The following is a 16,505-nucleotide window of genomic DNA, read 5'->3' as shown; positions in this document are numbered from 1 at the left end:
ACACATCTGGCATTGAAAGCGTCATAAGGTAGCCCATGCCCTCAGCTCACGTGGTCTGTGGCTGCATTGGGCTCCTACCCAGGTTTGGTGAGCTCTAGCCCCGAAACCCTCCTCCAACCTCAGTGCCGTGCCCTGTCCTCGACGTAAAGGACTAAAAGAGAACATTGCCTTTTACTAAGAATTATGCCATTTACTTCTATTTGGAGGACCATTATCCTAAAAATTCTGCAGTAGAAATGAAAGCAGAGACTGCCGAGGAAAATCACTTTGATTTTTTAAATACCCTTCAGTGAATTTTCACATTGTGGTTTTCCATGGCAAGTCGCCACCTCCCTGACAGTCGGAACTACCAGATGTCTGTTTATTCTTAGCTGTGGGCAGCCGGCAAGCTCAGCCTGGAAGACGGTTAAAACACCGAAGCCCTCATTTCCACGCCTTGATTTGAGAGAAGCGGGAGTTTCTGTATATTTTCAACAGTCGCCAGTTCTCTGCTTCCCAGTGATCCTCCCAGTGATCCTTCCCAGTGGATGAATGCCAGCCAGACCCCTCTGTGTCCGTCTGTCCTTGCCTGCTCTGGCTTCCAGCTCTGGAGCTTTCTGCAGCAGGGCAGGGGAGGGTCACAGCCCCTTCTTTCATCACGGCTCTGGGAGGTGAGGTTCTCCTCCCCGGGCTTTTCTCATTCGAGCTGTGGAGGAGGTGGGGGAGAGGCTGGAACAACTTCTGGTTAGAAGAAATGGTCCCAGGGGCTTTCTCGGGGCCTGTCCACACCTCTAAATGAGGTGAAATGAAAGGAGCAGAGGAACTGCTGTCGCTGTAGACATTTCTGGTGGCGTTCAGAGCATGTGCTCACCCGGGACGGATGTAATCGCACCCGCGGTGAGTGAGGGCAGGCGCAGTCCCCGTCACAAGGTGATGACTAGGCCTTGTCCTCTGCCCCCAGTCTAGACAATTAAGTCTGAAGCCTCAAGTGGAGCTCTTTGCCAGAATGGAAATGGAACGAAGTTTCACTCCTTCCAAATGAAACTTTTAAAGAGAAAATTTGGCAGCTCAGGAGAGCCGAGCCCAGGTTTCTGGCTTGATCACCTACTTCTCTTTCCAGTCATGAGCCCATCACTCGTCTGCTCGGGGTTTCTTTGGGCACTTCTCAGAGGTTCATTTCTATCCTAGGAGATCTGCAAAACCAGATGCTTGACATGTCATTTTGGCCTTTTGTCCTCTAAAACTTGCTGTTCACAACCCTCAGGCCTGGGGTCTAGAGTCAGATGTGTGTGGTCTGTGTGGCTTCTCTGTTTGCCCTGCCCCTGCTGGTGGGGTGTTAAGTCCATGCTGGGTGCACAGTGACATGGGCTTGGCAGGCCTTCCTTCCGGTGCTACTGGGGGTCACGACTGGTCCTTGCCTGGCTTTCCTGCCGATTCCTCACGAAGGTGCCAATTTGTCTTTAAACTCTTGTTCTCAGTGGTGGTGTTTGTGTGCTGCTCTGTGTGGACAGAGGCTGTGGTTTTAGGAATTTGGGAAGTAATCGGACCAGGTTAGCACACCAGCCCAGCCCTCTTACCGGCCATGCCTCCTTGAGCCCACACAGTGAAGGTACTGACGGCCATTTTGTGAGGTGTTGGAGATCTAGCGACAGGCCGAGGCAGTGGCTGGCATAATGTATGCAGCAGCATCTGTGCTCAGAGAGTGTCAGTTCACCTTTTCAGAAACAGGGCCGCATCCTCAAGATGTAGACAGTGTACTCTTCCCAGATGCTAATAACTTTTTGAAGCTGTAATTTAAAAAGGGAGGGTGGGGGCTTTTGCTGTAGTAAGATAGAAGTTTTCCTACAAAAAATTATTATACAAAAATTAGACAATAAAAATAACAAGCCTCTGAGGAAGAACATAGTTGAGGCAAACATTTAAAGTTATATACAACAGGGGCGCCTGGGTGGCTCAGTCAGCTGGGTCTCTGACTTCGGCTCAGGTCATGATCTTGTACTCTCTGAGTTCGAGCCCCATGTTGGGCTCTGTGCTGACAGCTCAGAGCCTGGAGCCTGATTCAGATTCTGCCCCTCCTCCTCTCATGCTCTCTCTTGCTCGCTCGCTCTCTCAAAAATAAATAAACATTAAAAAGTTTAAAAAATAAAATTATATACAACAATGATCCTCATAATAGTATGGACGCAGTTCAAAAGACATGTTCAGTCCTAAAAATAAATATCCCAGCAAATCTAGGACACCATACATTCATGCACATAGGCGTTTGTATGTGCGTGTGAGTGAGAAGATAGCTTGGTGGGAGGAGGGGTAAGGCAGAGCCAAGGCTGCTGAATGTGGAGATAAGGACAAAAAGTACAGCGATGAGGGAGAACTTCCTGCCAAACAGTTTGGAGGCAGAATTTGGCCAGACTGAGCCAAGAGGAAAGACTGGGACGAATGGCCCTTTGTCCCATGTCCTTCCGTGGGTTGCTGCATTCATCTGGGCTAGAGTATTTGGCATTCAACAGTCGTTCATTATTTTAAAAAAATTTTTTAATGTTTATTTCTGAGACAGAGACAGAGCATGAGTAAGGGAGGGGCAGACAGAGAGGGGGACACAGAATCCGAAGCAGGCTCCAGGCTCTGACCTGTCAGCACAGAGCCCGACGCCAGGCTCTAACTCACAAACCGCGAGATCATGACCTGAGCCGAAGTCGGACGCTCAACCAACTGAGCCACCCAGGTGCCCCAACAGTCGTTCCTTATTGAGGCAAAGCATTAATGTGCAAGGAAAATTGTATACAAAACCAAGGCCAGCTACTTCTATGTTGACGTGACATTATTCCCTGGTTACATGTAGAATAACTTGCATTTCAGACTGTATGAAGCTCATTGCCCCAACTGGTAGGTAAATAAGCCTGTGTCTCATCCCGCTAGACAGGAACCTAAAATACATGAGATTTTTTTAAAATGTGGTAAAAATCACATAAAATTTACCATCTCAGCCATTTTTAAATGTGCAATATGGTGCTGTTAAGTGTGATATGTTATATTCACACTGCTATGAAACAGATTTCTAGAACTTTTACATCTTGCAAAACCTAAACTCTGTACCCATTAAACAATAGCTTCCCACCTGCCCCTCTCTCAGCCTCCAATAACCAGCATTCTACTTCCTGTTTCTATGAATTTTAGTACTATAGAGATCTTATGGAAGTGGAATCAAACAGTATTTGTCCTTTTGTGACTGGCTTATTTCACTTTGTATAATGTTCTCAAGGTTCATCCATGTTGTAGCCTGTGTCGGGCTTTTATAAAACATGAAATACATCAGAGTATGTATTTCACCCCACATTTATTTTAGGAACAAGGGCAGGCTAGAGATAGGAGGTGGGGGTATGAGGACATGCTTTCCTTGTATAATGAAGTAGATATTGTTGAGTTTATCTCCTTGTTATGTGATTCTCTCAGGTTTTTTTCTTTAAGTTTCTGACCACAAATTAACTCTAAAAGGGAGATGTTTTGTGCTGAAAGACAGTAATCTACAGGGAGCTTTATCAGACATCCCAGGACACAGTGTCATCTGTAAGAGGGTATTTCTGATGCCTGAGAGGTTATTTTTTTAAACTCAGCCTGGTGTGATTTCATTCCAGAGAGCTCAGAAATATGCTCAGCAAGTCTTGCAAAAGGAATGCCGACCAAAGTTTGCGAAGAAGTCCATGGCGCAGTTGTTTGAGCACAGGTACAGCATGGACTTACCGCCTTTCGTGAAGGAGGCCCCCAAAGTGAATGAAGCCGAGTACAAGTACGATCCTCCTTTTGGATTCCGGAGGTTCTCCAGCCAAGTCCAGAGCCTCTTGGAGATATTGCCTGAGCACGACATGCCTGAACACTTAAAAGCAAAGAGCTGTAGGCGTTGTGTGGTTATCGGAAGCGGCGGGATACTGCACGGACTAGCACTGGGCCATGCCCTGAACCAGTTTGATGTTGTGATAAGGTACATGGGTTCACCTCTAAAGTTCAGTTCACTGCTGTTGGTGTAGTGCCAGCGACAGTGAGGGGTGCAGGAAGTGCTGCAGGCCCCTGCCTGCAGGGGATTTACTGCTTGAGGAGTTGAGACACAAACGTGAAATGATTGGATGCCCCCAAACTGCGCCGTATCGACCCTAATATGGCAGAACCTTTACAGAGGAGGTGAGGTTTGGAAGACTGGGTAGATTCAGGAGGAAGCCTGGGTGAGGCAGAGCCAGGAAGTGGATGTGGTGTTGGGGGGTGAGCTAGTGAGATGCCTGGCTTCGGGGAGCAGGGCTCGGTGTAGGTGCACCCCACGAGCAGTGCTGGAGGGATCGTGGGGAGCACACAGTCTGAACTCCGTTCATCCTAGATTCTCTCTGGTTTAGCCAGCTGAAAATTGTTTTCCTGATCGTAAAAGTAAAATGTGCTCATTCTTGAAGATTAAAAAAAAAAATACAGGAAAATGTAAGAAAGAAAATAACCACTCATAGCACAAATAACCAACCACTATTAATTTGCTGTGTTTTTTCCACTTTTGTTCTATACACATACTAATGAGTGCATTTATATTCTTATAAAGTATTTTGCTTTTTTAATCTAATATTATGAACAGTTTCTGAGGTCATTAAATATTTCTTAGAAAATTAACTCTTCCAAGTACTTACCGTTCCTCTAAATGAGAGTATCAGAAGTTATTTAGCTGTTCTGTTGTGGACATGTAGAATTTTTCAGTTTCTTTGTTATTGTGAAAATGCCTTGCACATTCTCATACTTAAGTCTTTATCTCTGATTATTTCCTTTCCAAGAATTCTCAGAATTGTTGGCTTAAAGATACTCGAATATTTTTAAGGCTCTTGATACATTTTGATAAATTCTCCCCATCTGAAGGATGTGTAGAACCAGGAGCATGATGAAGGCATGCTGGGCCTTCATCAGATTTGCTCAGCAGGAGCGTGTGGATTTGACCAAAGGCAGGGCAGGCGAGGGCTGGGGACTGGGTGTCGAGTTTGTAGTCCGTGCACGCAGTGTGCGGGCCTGGTGTGAGGCAGAAAAAGTGGAAATGGAGACTGAAGGGTCAAATCCGGGAGATATATTGAGAAAGTAAATTGGGGGACTTCCTGACAGCTTGACAGTTAATGGTAAGGGATGCCAGGATTTCTAGTCTGGGGTCTCAGGTGTTAGCAGAACTGCTGTCAGAAGCGGAGTAGTTGGAGGAAAAAATCTCTGGTTAGTGAGGGAGTATAACAAGATCCATTTCAAATATTCTGAGTCTAAAAGTGATATGTTCACATAATGCCTTTGTCCCCAGTAGCTGTGATCTCAGGCAAGTTTCCTAACTGTCCTGTGCCTCTGTTTCCTCATCTATAGATGGAGGAAATAATAGTATGTACCTCATAGGCTTACATAAAGACAAAATGAGTTCACAGATGTAAAGCACTTAGAACTTAGGGTAAAGCATTTAGTGTCGGGCTTGGGGTAAAGGCTCAATGGATGTTACCAGCTCTGTTTGGAGAATTTGTAGGATAGACGGGGGCTCTGGAGGAGAGGACAGGGGGTGTAAAGTGTTTGTGGGAATGAATCAGACTTTTGTAAGAGCCAAGATAGAAGAAATAGTTAAGAATCTAGATTTTTTTTTTCTTAATGTTTTATTTATTTTTGAGAGACTGAGCATAAGCAGGGGAGGGGCATAGAGAGAGGAAGACACAGAATCCGAAGCAGGCTCCAGGCTCTGAGCTGTCAGCACAGAGCTGGACACGGACTTGAACTCATGAGCCGTGAGATTATGACCTGAGCTGAAGTTGGACGCTTAACCGACTGAGCCACCCAGGAGCCCCAAGAACATAGTTTGTTTTTGTTTTTTTTTTAAGGTTTATTTATTTTTGAGACAGAGAGAGACAGAGTATGAACCGGGGAGGGTCAGAGAGAGAGGGAGACACAGAATCTGAAACAGGCTCCAGGCTCTGAGCCATCAGCACAGATGCCTGTCGCGGGGCTTGAACTCATGAACCGCGAGATCATGACCTAAGCTGAAGTCGGACGCTTAACCAACTGGGCCACCCAGGCGCCCCTCAAGAACATAGTTTTAAGGCAGAAGAGGTGCCATGGGCCCCAGCGGCCAGAGAGCAGGAATGATGCGAGGTGGGGGGGTAGGAGTGGGGCCTCCAGGGTTATAAATGTTGGGGTGAAGAAGGATATAGCCCCTGCCTTTCATTGAATGTTTCTGTGTGCCAGACACTACCTTGTCTGCTTTAGATGTTCTTGTTCCTCAGTGGAGCCATCACTGTGGGCATCATAGATGAGCACCTTGAGGCACTGCAGGGCCCAGGGTCCGGGCCGGACACAAACAGTCCACATGCAGGGTATGAGGCTTCCAGAACCTAATCCCTGGTCCTGTGTGATCAGCTGAAAGATGCGTGCACAGGCAGCACTGGGGAGGCAGACGGGACCCCATGCCCATCTACTGGTCCGTGACTGGGATACAGGAAGAGAAAAAGAGAGAAGCCAGGAGTTGCAGGCAGTGCACACTCTGGGCCAGAGGAGAAGTGTGGCGGGAGTGAAGGGTGGCCCTGGGCTGGCCTTGCAGAGCAGTGGGATTTGGCTCTTCAGGGAGGAGGTAGGTGGGGAGATCTTAGGTGTGGAGCCCCCCACCCTGGCAGGAGGAGGGAGAGGCTGGGAGAGTGGGAAAGGGGCTGGAAGGTGGCCCAATGCCCAGTGGTGGCCCACACATCACCAGACTGGGGAACAGGGACTTCATGTGTGGGCATTGGGAGGCCACTGAGTGCTGGGGATAGAGAAAGGGTTGCTTAGCCTGATGATGAGGGAGAATATCAGTGAAGAAGCCTTTGCAGGTTAACTTTTCGGTTTGAAACAATTTCAAATTTAACAGAAAAGTTGCAGAAATAGTACAGAGAACTCGCATTCACCCTTCCCCCCAGATTCTCCAACCTGTAATGCTTTATCACATTGCTTTATAATTCTCTCTCTCTCTCTCTCTCTCCCGTTACTCTTCCGAACCCTTTGATAGTTGCAAATATCAAGCCCCTTTACCCCTAAACAAGTCAGTGTGCATTTCCCAAGAACAAGGGCATTCATTCTATTATAGAACTGCAGAACCACGGAACAATGTTGAGAATCAGGAAATTAACATCGATAAAATTTAGACGCTGTCTACATCCTTATCAGATTTCACCAGCCACACTGATAATGTCCTTTATTTTAAAATAAGAAATGGGAAAAAATAACCACCTCAGGGGCATGCCTTGCATTTAGTCATCGTGTCTAATAATATGATAATCCAGAGGTAGGTATCAGATCTAGAAGAAGTGGCAGCGGAATAGAGAAGGAAGTTGGGATACAGGTGTGATAATACAGGGGAAGAACCAGACAGACATTTTTTGAGATTACGAAACTCTTTAACTGGGTCAGTTTGCTTTCAGAAGAATTCTTACAATTTGCCCCCAAACAACGAGCCTGGTAAGAGCCTTTGTTGATCTGACAGTTGTAAGTATCGCAAATCCTTGCTTTAAGGATGCACCTGGGCCTATTGCCCTCCTTGGTCCTGACCCTGTCGGTCTAAGTGTGGTTTGTGTCTGCCTTGCCCTGGTTTCTAGGTTTCCTTTCTGCTTATCTTTTTGAATTCCTGGCAAGAACCCCTCATATCTGAACACAGTGGGAAGCCTTCAAGGCAACATCACTGGTGCCCAGAGAAAGCCTAAAATATAATATGTTGGATTAGCTTGAAATGGCAGGACTACATGGGATTGCTTGACATTCAGAGTTGAGGTATGGGTGTCCCTCAGGGACGCAAGGCTGCTGGGAGGGATGCCTTCCTCCGGACCCACAGCCACTCCCAGTCCTAAAAATGCTGGGGACGCAGTGCAGGGACTTTGTATGATATGATAAGAGGGTTGATGGCTTGCTTTGTCAATTTATCTTTTCCTTTTTATTTAAATAGGTTAAACAGTGCACCAGTTGAGGGATATTCAGAGCATGTTGGTAATAAAACTACCATAAGGATGACTTACCCAGAGGGTGCGCCACTGTCTGACCTTGACTATTATTCCCATGACTTGTTTGTTGCTGTTTTATTTAAGAGTGTTGACTTCAACTGGCTTCAAGCAATGGTGAAAAATGAAACCCTGGTAAGCACTAGAAACTCAGCCATCTAGTATTCTTTCATAAGAAGTGGAGGGGTCTCTAAGTGTAATTACAGACTTTTATTTTTTAAGCAAACACAGTGGCATACATACAGTTGACCCCTGAACAGTGTGGGTTCGAACCGCGTGGGTGCACTTATGCACAGATTGTTTTCAGTAAATACAGTATAGTATTGTAAATATACTTTGTCTTCCTTAAGATTTTCTTAATAACATTTCCTTTTCTCTAGCTTACTTTACTGTAATAATATAATATAATATATAACACATATAACATACAAAAGATGTGTTAATCGACTGTTTATATTATCAGTAAAGCTTCTGGTCAACAGTAAGCTCTCAGTTAAGCTTTCGGAGAGTCCAAAGTTATCTGTGGGGGCACCTGGGTGGCTCAGTCGGTTAAGCGTCCGACTCTTGATCTCAGCTCAGGTCTTGATCTCAGGGTTGTGAGTTCAAGGCCCCCATTGGGCTCCATGCTGGGCATGGAGCCTACTTAAAAAAAAAAGTTATATGTGGATTTCAACTATGCGGGGATAGGGTGGTGGTGCCCTAACCCCCACATCATTCAAGGATCAACTGTACTTTTGTGGTGTCTCTAAAATAACTACTCCCTTTGTAGAAGCGCAGCTTCTTGTTGAGAATTACTTGTTAAGAATTACTTTCAGAATTTAAGGTTACGTCACATGTCGAAACTGTGATCATTACTTAAATGGGAAAATCAAGTTTTGAACCAAAATTGTTACTAGTGATCACCTACCTTACTCACCAGACTTGAGTTTACATGCCTTTTGGCTAATCGAGAAATTAGACTTACTTGGATGAGTATAAACCACTGTGGAGGATTTTCAAAAGAATATATACAAAACGTTTGAGGAATATTCCCAAAGAGATTCTCTAAAAATGCTCTGATAGGTGGTCCCCTTGTTGGAGGAAATTCACAGAATTCCAAAGGGGCAGATGTTGAGGAAATGGCCCTCACTTGGTCATATGCCCTTTTGTTTGTTGTAATAATTGATCACATTACTTTATGGTCCTACCCATGATGCTGAAATAGATTCCAGGAGCCAACTATCTATATACACACAAACTAGCCGTCTGCAAAATTAATAGGATATATTACACTTTTCACATAAGCTCCATGTGATGGAGAATTTGTATCTGCAAAGCCTGATTTTGCATAGGTTATGATGTGGACTTTCTGTTGTGTAGAAGTCGTTGGAAGATGAAGCACCTATGAAATAACTTTCAGTTTCCAGAAGACTTCACAGGACTAGACAGATAGAGCAAAGCCATGGAGAGGACGCAGGGTGAGGGCCTGGTCGGAGTGGGTCACTCGTACACTTAATACCCTTAAATAGGATCTGTTCACCTGGTCTCCCCAGGGACAAACGATGCCTTTCAATCCTAAAAAGGCTTACCATCTCAGGTCATTCCCTGGGGAATTTCCTCCCCATGGAAACCAGAGCCGACGCTGCCCTTCGTCCTCTTGTCCAACACCACGTTCGTAAATCGGGTCCTTCGGGGTGGCTACTTTGAGTTGAGTTCTTGGATTTGCATAGATCTCGGTGACTTTGCTGTCAAATGCAGCAGACAAGCCCACATGGGGTCACGCCATAACTCTGGGCTGATTAGCAGGGGTGTGTTCTCACCTGCTGCTGGTGGGATAACCTTATTAAATACCCCTAATGATTGCCTGCCTTCTTTCCTTAGCCATTTTGGGTGCGACTCTTCTTTTGGAAGCAGGTGGCGGAAAAAATCCCACTACAGCCAAAACATTTCAGGATTTTGAATCCAGTTATTATCAAAGAGACTGCCTTTGACATCCTTCAGTACTCAGAGCCCCAGTCAAGGTTCTGGGGCCGAGATAAGGTATTGTTGCAACTGAAAGTTAACTGTTCTTCTCTGTGTTGGAAGGGAGACAGCTGTACAACTTTCACTTGGGCTCAGCTGTATACCCAGAAGAGTCATCCAGTGTAGAAATGTAGTCACTGAGCAGATAGATGCTCCGTGTGTGTTTGCTATTCTGCATCTTGACTTCAGGGCTCCTCATTGTTTACCTGGCCTTTCCCCTGGTGACTCCTGTCTTCAGTACAGTCAACACGTTAACACTTAGGTCCCTGAGATGTTATTTAAGGTATTCCTAGTCGGTGACTCCATATAACTAACTGCTGGAGGACACTGAAAGACACTTTGGTGGTCTGAAAAGTTCTTTACATTTTTAACTCTGTGCGCTGCTTAAGCGAAAATTGACATTTATCTTCACTTTACAGGTGATGGTAAATAAAGTTCGCCCCCCAGAGCAGTGCTTTTCAGTTGATGCGTGGGTCTCATCCCACACTTTCTGCTTAATTATTCTGTGTGGTGGTCTGTACATTGGGACTGTCAAAGCCCCCTGGGTGATATTATTTTGCAGCCCAATTTGAGAACCTTTGCACTATATTGGCTGTTCACTGCAGTAGGGATTCTTTACCCGCATTTAGCCTGTGCTGCCACCAGGGAGGTGGCAATGGCTTTATCACCTATTTCTTTATGATCCGAATAGCTAAGCCTGTGTCTTTAAAACACTTTTTTAAAAGCTGGAAATCACAGCTTTAAAAATCGTTTTAATTAAAAAAAAAATTTTTTTTTTAATTTTAAAAAATTAAAATTGTTTTTTTGAGAGTGAGAAAGAGTGCAAGTAGGGGAGAGGGGCAGAGAGAGAGAGAGAGAGAGAGAGAGAGAGAGAATCTCAAGCAGGCTCCACATTCAGCACAGAGCCTGAATCAGGGCTTGATCCCACGACCCTGGGACCATGACTGGAGCCAAAAATCAAGAGTCAGACACTCATCCGACTGAGCCACCCAGGCACCCCTTCCTTAAACAAACTTCCAAGCAAAATCTCCCCGTATGAAGGAAAGCAAGGAATTTGGAAATGGGGGCCAGTGCTGCTGCTCACACTGAGAGCCTGAGATATTGCCCAGGAGATACCTGGGGCTGGTCAGGGTCACAGTTTGCAAACATTGAGCTAGGCTCTTAGATGTGGTCAACCAATAGACAGATGAGCAGACTCTTCTGTTTGCCCTATGAATCAAATTCTAATTAAAAATGTTCTTTAAAACACCTATGTAAACTCTAAAGGAAGAATTCTGTGTTTCATAGGAAAAACAAATACCTAAATAGGCTCCTTCAAACAAAAACCCAGTTCTTTACTGTGATCGGTAACCGCTAACCCCAACTCTGGCTCCAGCCCCAGGCTTGAGCCATGAACACAGCTGAAGCTCTTCCCTTGGCAGGCTGCCATTTTTCTCAGGCGTCTGCCCTCTCGGGTGCTTTCCTGCTCTCCCATCCCTGGGGAGGGCCACGTAGTTTCTGCCCACTGCAGGAGCATGGCCAGGACCAGTCTTTCTGGTCAGAAAATGGTTCCTTTTTCCCTCGCAGAGGATAGTGGCCCTGCCCCCTGGCAGCAGCTATCAGGGTCCATGATCCGGTTCACTATAGAATAGGTTGCTTTAGCTGCTCTTGCCCACCTGGGAGCACATTCGTTCCCCCAGAACGTGGACTTAAAACTTTTAGCCTGTTAGCATCAATTTTTTTTTAATTTTTTTAACGTTTATTTATTTTTTGACAGAGACAGAACATGAGTGGGGGAGGGGCAGAGAGAGAGAGGGAGACACAGAATCCGAAGCAGGCTCCAGGCTCTGAGCTGTCAGCACAGAGCCTGACGTGGGGCTCAAACTCACAGACCGAGAGATCATGACCTGAGCTGAAGTCGGATGCTCAACCGACTGAGCCACCCAGGTGCCCCTGTTAGCATCAATTTTAACAAAGCAGTTAAAAAAAAAAAAAAGACTTACATAGACTTTGGCGAGATTCTTAAGTTATGAAGAGGTTTTACTATAAATATATTCAAGTATCTTTCAATACCTTTCGATTTCTCTATCTTCTCAACTGCCCTGTTTCTTTATTAAATTCCATCATATTTTTTAGACATAGGCAAATGCTCATTTGTGGTTTGTGTAGATTTTTATTGAAGAAGTAACCTTTCAAAAATGAGCAGATTTACTTCCAATAAAATATGAAATTACTGAACAGCAAATGGTATCAGAAACAAAGTTAGAACATAGAATAAGTGGGGGAAATTTTATCATATGTATGATAGTAAATACTCTCAAAGTACAGAATGATCTTATTACAGCAAAAAGAAAAGATGGGCCAATTTAAAAAATGAGGGAAAGATATGAACAGACATTTCACAAAGGAAGAAATTTATACTGCCAAGGAGTACATGATAAAATGTTCAATTTCACCAGTAATCAAATAAAAGTACATTAGAGCCACAATGACATTTTTTTTCCTATTTTCTTAGCAAAGATTTAAAAGCTTGATAATGTCCTTGTTTGGCAGGAATACAGATAGAATTATAAGTTGGTACTTTTTCTGGATGGTATTTTGGCAGTAGATATCAGCTTTAAATGTGAATAGTCTTGACCCAGCAATTTTACTCTAAAAAATTTTATTATAAGAAAATTAGAGGGTTACGTGGCTGGCTCTGTCAGTTGAGCATCTGACTCTTGATTTTGGCTCAGGTCATGATCTCATGGTTTGTGGGATTGAGCCCTGCATGGGGTTCTGCACTGGCAGCATGGAGCTTGCTTAGGATTCTCTCTCTCCCTCTCTCTCTCTGTCCCTCTGCTCGATCATGCATGCACTCTCACTCTCAAAATAAATAAATAAAAACTTTAAAAAATAAAAATAACAATGTGTGTACAGAGATACATAGGGAAAAGCTTGAAAATGGACAACAAACTGCATTGTCAGGAACTTCCTCACGCATAGGCCCTTCCAGCAGACAGGGAAGTCTGCTGGATTAAGAGGTATGATCTTAGGGGATATGTTCTGTAGGTAACATGCTCTGAGTGGTTTTTGCAGTCAAACGCTCTACCCCTCTGAGTGGTTTTTGATAGTTTCTGAGTTTCTCTCCATATACTTGCCCCTATGAGCAGTTGACTTCATACACTCCTTCTGTAAACCCTGATTGAGTTTTCCCGACCTGCTAGGTGCCACGCTGGCCACAGGGTAAGACAGGACACTACCGTAGGGTCTTATGGCTAAACAGCAGAAAGTCTTCCTTTGGGTTAATTTCTCTTGAATTCAGTGACTGTTGAGTTTCTTTTTAATGAGTGACGTAGATGCAACACACCAAGGAGCAAGAGGTGGCTTTTGACAAATGATGAGCTTAGTAGAAGCTCCTTAATCCTGATTAAACTATGAACTTTGAAGGGTTCGCTGTTGTTCCAGTTTACGGAAAAGGAGAGTTGTTTCTGGAAGCCACAGACCCAAGTAGGATGAACAAAGTAGGTATATTTATTTACATGAAAAACCATACAACAGAATGTCATTTGCAGGTCAGCAGTGGCCTTCGGCTGGTGCTTAGACAGCTTAAGGCTTTCTGTATTTCTCTCTGCCCTGTGTACTGTCTTCACCCAAAACTGGGACAGAGATACAGAAAGCACGATTCCCGATTTGCAAGTGGAAAGATGGTGGACAGGAGGGTGGCAGACTGGCGATTCAGTCAGAATCCAGAATGGTTCAGACATTTGGCGCACTAGGCCAAAGTCCATAGGATAATGTTTTGGGAGGAACAAATGTGGAGACCCTTAACTGGGGCCTAAAAATTGCCCAAATCGAGGGTGGGCAGAACCTGGCTTAGCAGCTATACATGTGAAAAATGACCTGGAAGTGTTTTATTTGCCAGGAGTGTTGGCCTTGGGTGGGAGGTAGCTTCAGATAAGCCGTGAACTCAGTCTTCACTGGCAAGAACTGAGGCTGCTGTGTTCTCTGGCAGAGACTGTCCACAGGAGCCCGCAGGGAAGGGCCCAACTCCAGAAACAGGTCCCAAGAAAGACTGTGGAAGGTCCTGTGACCACTGATTCCAGAACGGACAGACCTTCTAGATACCTAGACCTTCTAGATGCGTGTCGTGTAAGAAAAGAAATGAACTTGTTTTTGCAGTTCCGGTCAGTACATGTAGGACCAGTAGGAAGAAGGCTTAGAAGGAACACTGTTTAGCTTGGTACAGTAACTGCCAAGCCACCTCTTGGTGGTGTGTGAAAAGTGTCCACATCACAGACCATGTTTTAGAGTGTAAATCCCTGACTTGGGCAGGAAGTCCGACTTCAGGATTCTGGGATCTGTAAAACCATGTCATGTCTAAACTTGTGGCCCCCAGAGCAGCCTGTGTTACTCTGCAGAGCATGGATACCCCTTGGAAATCAATGAATTGTGCTCCTAAGCCTTGTTTTGTCTTTTCCTTTTTTTTCAGAACGTCCCCACCATGGGTGTAATTGCTGTTGTCTTAGCCACACATCTGTGTGATGAAGTCAGTTTGGCAGGCTTCGGATATGACCTCAATCAACCCAAAACACCTTTGCACTACTTTGACAATCTCTGCATGGCTGCCATGAACTTTCAGACCATGCATAATGTGACAACAGAGACCAGGTTCCTCCTAAAGCTGGTCAAAGAGGGCGTGGTGAAGGACCTCAGTGGAGGCATCCATTGTGAATTCTGAACACAGAGAAACCTCACTTGAAAATGCAGCTCTGACTCTGAAGGCTGTTTTTCCTAGCCTTCTTGATCCATTTCATCCTGCAAATACTTTGAAGTGCAGCTGGTGTTTTTAACTTTTAATTTAAAAAAAAAAAAAAGTTTAGCTCTTCCCACTTTGCCCCCCCCCCACCTATTTATTTGAGGTCAGTGTTTTTGCACAAACTTTTGTAAGTTAATTTTGAGAATTGAATGGGAAAGACTTTTCAAAGAGACTTGTATGTAATGATGTTTTATTGAATTTTAAGAACGTTATTTAATTTGTAAAAACTCTGTCCATGTCTACTGCACACAGAATACCAGGTAATTAAGTGGAAGGAGAATGGAGGTCACTCCTTTGATGAGAGTCCTGAATGCCTGATTCTGGTTCTTTGTTACCGTTTGGTAGGACAGATGTCGGGGGCACTTCCAGGATGATGTGCTCAGTAGCTAAACCACTAGTCCTGGTTTGGCCATGCTGCTGCGTGAGGCCTGGGCCAGTTGGAGAAGTTCACGGTCCCTTTCTGTTGTCGGGTCTGCCTTCTGTCAGAAGACTTGCAGGAAACAACCAGGGGAAACAACGTCCGTGGTCGGGGAGGGACACAGAAGACATTTTCCAGGTCTCCTGCATTCTCTGAAGCCACCTTAGGCTACAGAAGCCACCGTCTTCCCTGAAATGATGACAACTCTTGAATTTGTTGAGTTTTTTTTTTTTTACTGCCCTTCCCAAGCACTTCAGCGTTAACCTGAGGTGTTCCACTGTCTGCCTGAGGTGGCTTATCAAAATTAGGGTATAATCTTTGTTATCCAGAGTTATAGAAGAATAAACCCTTTCCAAGAATAATCATGTCTTCTGAAACACTAAAATAAATTGCCTATTTAAAAAAAATTGGGGGGGGGGGGCGGCGCCTGCACGGCTCAGTTAAGTGTCCGACTCTTGATGCCCACAGGTTCGTGAGATCAAGCCCCACTTGGGATTCTCTCTCTCCCCCACCCCCCGCCAGCCCTCCCCTGCTCACACTCCCACTCTCTGTCTCAAAGAAAAAATCAACTTAAAAATAATTTTTGTCATGCCTACCTGGCAGTGTGTTCCAGGTAGTGTGCTAAAAATTTTAAAAAAGAATTTAAAAAGAAGCTTTTGGGGAGCTCCCACAGTCTACTTAATTTGAGTCTCAAAAAAAAAAAAATGTCTGTAATCTGCCTGAAATGTCCTTGGTGGCTGCCAGGTGGGGACCTCAGTGTGGGATGCCGGCAGTGAGTGACAGAGGGACTGCATTCCAGACAGCACAGGGACTGCTGGAGAGATGTTGAGTGGCGAGGGGCGGTGGCTTCCTCCCAGAGAACAGGCTCATTCCAGCTTCTGTCTGTTAATTGGTCCTGTCCTTGTCATCAGAAGATCTGCATCTAGTGTGCTCCCTCCCTGCCACATATGGGTTCTCATTTCTCCTTGTGCTCCCGCAGCCCGGCCGCAGTTGTGACGCCCAGCCCCTCTGTATCTTTGCATCTGCCACGTCCCGACCGCGCGCAGGGGGAGGGGCCAGTCCTAACAGACAGGCACCCTTGGATTTCCAGGGCCCTGGGGTCAAGCTTGGAGCCGCCAACATAGCAAAATAGTAACTCTCTGGGTGGGAGACTGGAAATTTTCTATGGGTTTTGCTTTCTATTTTATCAAATACTGTTTAAGAGGAACTGCTTTGAAATTTTCACCAGCCAAATGACTTAGCTTTGAGAATTGAGACTCGGGAAGATGGCCCACGGCTGTCCTGTGTGACCCAGGTAAGGCCAGGCCTATACCACCCATCTCCAGCCCCT

General features: G+C 45.1%; 1 protein-coding gene across 6 annotated transcripts in view; it reads left to right on the top strand.

Annotated features, from left to right (window-relative positions):
* The window catches only part of ST3GAL5 (ST3 beta-galactoside alpha-2,3-sialyltransferase 5), a 50,784-nt gene extending 35,247 nt beyond the window's left edge, over positions 1-15,537 (top strand). For 3 of the 6 annotated variants that reach the window (XM_042932900.1, XM_042932902.1, XM_042932901.1), the window contains 4 exons: positions 3,612-3,955; positions 7,928-8,114; positions 9,840-9,998; positions 14,431-15,537. In XM_042932900.1, the coding sequence (XP_042788834.1) occupies positions 3,612-3,955; positions 7,928-8,114; positions 9,840-9,998; positions 14,431-14,679 (939 nt within the window). In that variant the 3' untranslated portion in view covers positions 14,680-15,537. Of the gene's footprint in view, positions 1-3,611; positions 3,956-7,927; positions 8,115-9,839; positions 9,999-13,388; positions 13,463-14,430 lie in introns of all 6 variants that reach the window. The other 3 variants (XM_042932905.1, XM_042932903.1, XM_042932904.1) reach the window with 2 other exon arrangements.
* The last annotated feature ends 968 nt before the right edge of the window (positions 15,538-16,505 follow it).

The sequence above is a fragment of the Panthera leo genome, chromosome A3, assembly GCF_018350215.1.
Source record: "Panthera leo isolate Ple1 chromosome A3, P.leo_Ple1_pat1.1, whole genome shotgun sequence".
Classification (NCBI taxonomy): Eukaryota; Metazoa; Chordata; class Mammalia; order Carnivora; family Felidae; genus Panthera; species Panthera leo.
This window is presented reverse-complemented; position numbering and strand designations above follow the sequence as displayed.